General features: G+C 48.1%; 1 protein-coding gene across 1 annotated transcript; it reads left to right on the top strand.

The window, feature by feature from the left end:
• The first annotated feature begins 1,914 nt into the window (after positions 1-1,914).
• LOC148583834 (uncharacterized) lies at positions 1,915-2,547 on the top strand. The gene has a single exon (XM_088510781.1). It carries the CDS (start codon positions 1,915-1,917, stop codon positions 2,545-2,547), a length of 633 nt encoding a protein of 210 aa, XP_088366907.1.

Here is a 2,547-nt window from a genome sequence, read left to right as displayed (position 1 = left end):
TCGCACCTTGATTGCGATCGAGCGTAGTTCCCCTGTTTTGGAGAATGGAGTTCCTGGAACTGCGACCGCTGGCCCTTATTTCGACGATCAATCGCATGATTGAGTGCAGAAGTCCCTGGAACTGCAATCGAACGCAAGATCGAGCGTAAAAGTCCCTGGTAGTGCGATCGATCGCACTCTACCTACGATCGAGCGCATTCGGGGTCTTCTATGTTATTTTTCCGCTGTTATTTGTTTTAAACTGACTTAGTTTACTTGTTTTACTTGGATTAGGGTTGTGGGAGCCCTAATTCCATTCTTTATTAGTACTAGGGGTTTGGGGGCTATCAATACATAGTTATAGCCTCTTGAAAAGACAGTTTATGTTATTTGATCAGTTTTCCTTCAATAAGAATTACTCAGATGAGTTTTCTTCATATTTTCCTTAAAACCTTAGATAGACTCTATTGTTTTGAGAAGAAGAATTCTCAGATCCTTGATAGACTCAAGATCTAAGAATTATTTATCCTTATTCTTGTATTGTTTTACTCGCTTCCACATAGTCGGGCTGCATCAGTTGGTATTAGAGCTCAGTCACTTTCCATGGCTCCAAACACAAGAGGGAGGAAGGGCAACCGCTTTGCAAGCTTGCACAACATGTATGAACGCGATGATTCAGTTCATGAAGAACATGAGGTGACACCGGGAAGGCGCGAGGAAGGGCAGATTGCGGCTATAAGGGATCAAATTGAAGACCTCACCACCCAACTGGCCGACGCACGCCTCCATGACTGGCGTCTACGTCGACCCCCACCACGCACGCCGGAGGAGGAAGACAAAGACGACAACAGGTATGGATCTGCAAACCCTTTTGCGGAGCGCCAAACGCAGGGCCGTCGACCCCCTGCCCAAGCTCATGCTAATCGGTGGGAGAGCGGGTTCAAACTTGAGATTCCAGAATTCCACGGGGGTTTTGAACCCAAAGAATTTCTGGATTGGGTGGCGGTAGTTGAAGAGATTCTCGACTTCAAGGAGGTACCGGAAGATCGGCGAGTTTCTTTGGTCGCAACCAAATTTCAGGGAAGGGCTGCGGCATGGTGGCAGCAATTGAAGCAAACTAGGGCATGCAAGGGCAAGCGAAAGCTCGACAATTGGGAGCAATTTTTGGGCAAGATGCGACCCGCCTTTTTGCCGCATAACTACCTACGCACCATGTATCAACGGCTGCAAAATTGGAGTCAAGGTTCGAAGTCCGTAGATGAATATAAGGAGGAGTTCTACAAATTATTGACACGAGTTGATTTGTCTGAGACGGAGGAGCAATTAGTGTCCCGGTATATTGGAGGCTTGAGGCCACAAATTCAAGACACATTGAACCTATTTGACCCCTCTAAGGTGTTGGAAGCTCATCAAAGGGCGTTGTTAATTGAGAAGGCATCGGCACGTGGGTCATTCAACTCATTTGGACGTAGCGGCGGTGGAAGCTACAACCGGTCAAGGGTTCCGTTCACAACTCAGGAGGCCCCTTCCCAAGTTATCGGCCCAAGTAAAAACCCCACACCCGTGGGGCAGCCAAGCCGACCCAGGGCTGCAACCGGGCCCAAGTGTTTTCGTTGTGGAGAGATGGGCCACCGGATGGCGGATTGTCGCAAGGGTGAGAAGTATGGAAAGGCCCTACTCATCGATTCGGGAGAAGCCTTCGATGAACAAGGCGATGGAGACGAACAAGCAGCAAATTTTGATGATTACGATGGGGCCGACGAAGAATTTGCCATGAGGGATGACACTCCTTTATTGATGGTGCGAAGGATATGTTATACACCCCGGAAGGTAAAGGGAGATGACGGATAGCGCCATAATCTTTTCCACACAATTTGCACGGTTAGAGGCAAGGGGTGCAAACTTGTTATTGATGGGGGCAGCTGTGAGAACGTCATGGCTGAGGAAGAGGTTTGGAAATTGGGCCTTGCAACGGAGAAGCACCCTACCCCATATCGCTTGGAGTGGGTCAAGAAAGGAGACGAGGTAATTGTGTCTAAACGTTGCCTTGTGAGTTTTTCAATCGGGAAAAGATATAAGGATAAGGTGTGGTGTGACATGATGGCAATGGATGCGTGTCATATATTACTTGGGAGACCATGGCAATATGATAGGAATGCACACCATGATGGAAGGAAGAACACATACAGCTTCTTGGTTGACAATGTGAAGCTCACTCTCCTACCCGATCTGGGTGAATGTCCCAAACCGTCAACCGGAACAGGTCAAACATTGTTGGCCAGACATGAGTTCGTTAAGGAGATGCTAGAAGGGGATTGTGGTTACTTACTAGTGTGTAAAGAAGGCAAGAACGTAGAAGAGGTGCCTGGAGAAGCCAAAGGGTTAGTCGAAGAATTTGCAGATGTATTTCCGGTTGAGTTACCCAATAAACTACCTCCTCTTCATGACATACAACACCAAATTGATTTGGTGCCGGGATCGAGCCTACCCAATCGCCCACACTACCGCATGAGCCCCAAAGAGCATGAAGAATTGAGGCGACAAGTGGAGGGGCTATTAGCCAAATGA

The sequence above is a fragment of the Corylus avellana genome, chromosome 9 (genome assembly GCF_965113065.1).
Source record: "Corylus avellana chromosome 9, dhCorAvel1.hap1.2, whole genome shotgun sequence".
Lineage (NCBI taxonomy): Eukaryota > Viridiplantae > Streptophyta > Magnoliopsida > Fagales > Betulaceae > Corylus > Corylus avellana.
This window is presented reverse-complemented; position numbering and strand designations above follow the sequence as displayed.

What these genes read in the sequence shown, in the direction of transcription:
- LOC148583834 (XM_088510781.1), top strand. Translation starts at nt 1,915, where the DNA reads ATGGCTGAGGAAGAGGTTTGGAAATTGGGCCTTGCAACGGAGAAGCAC.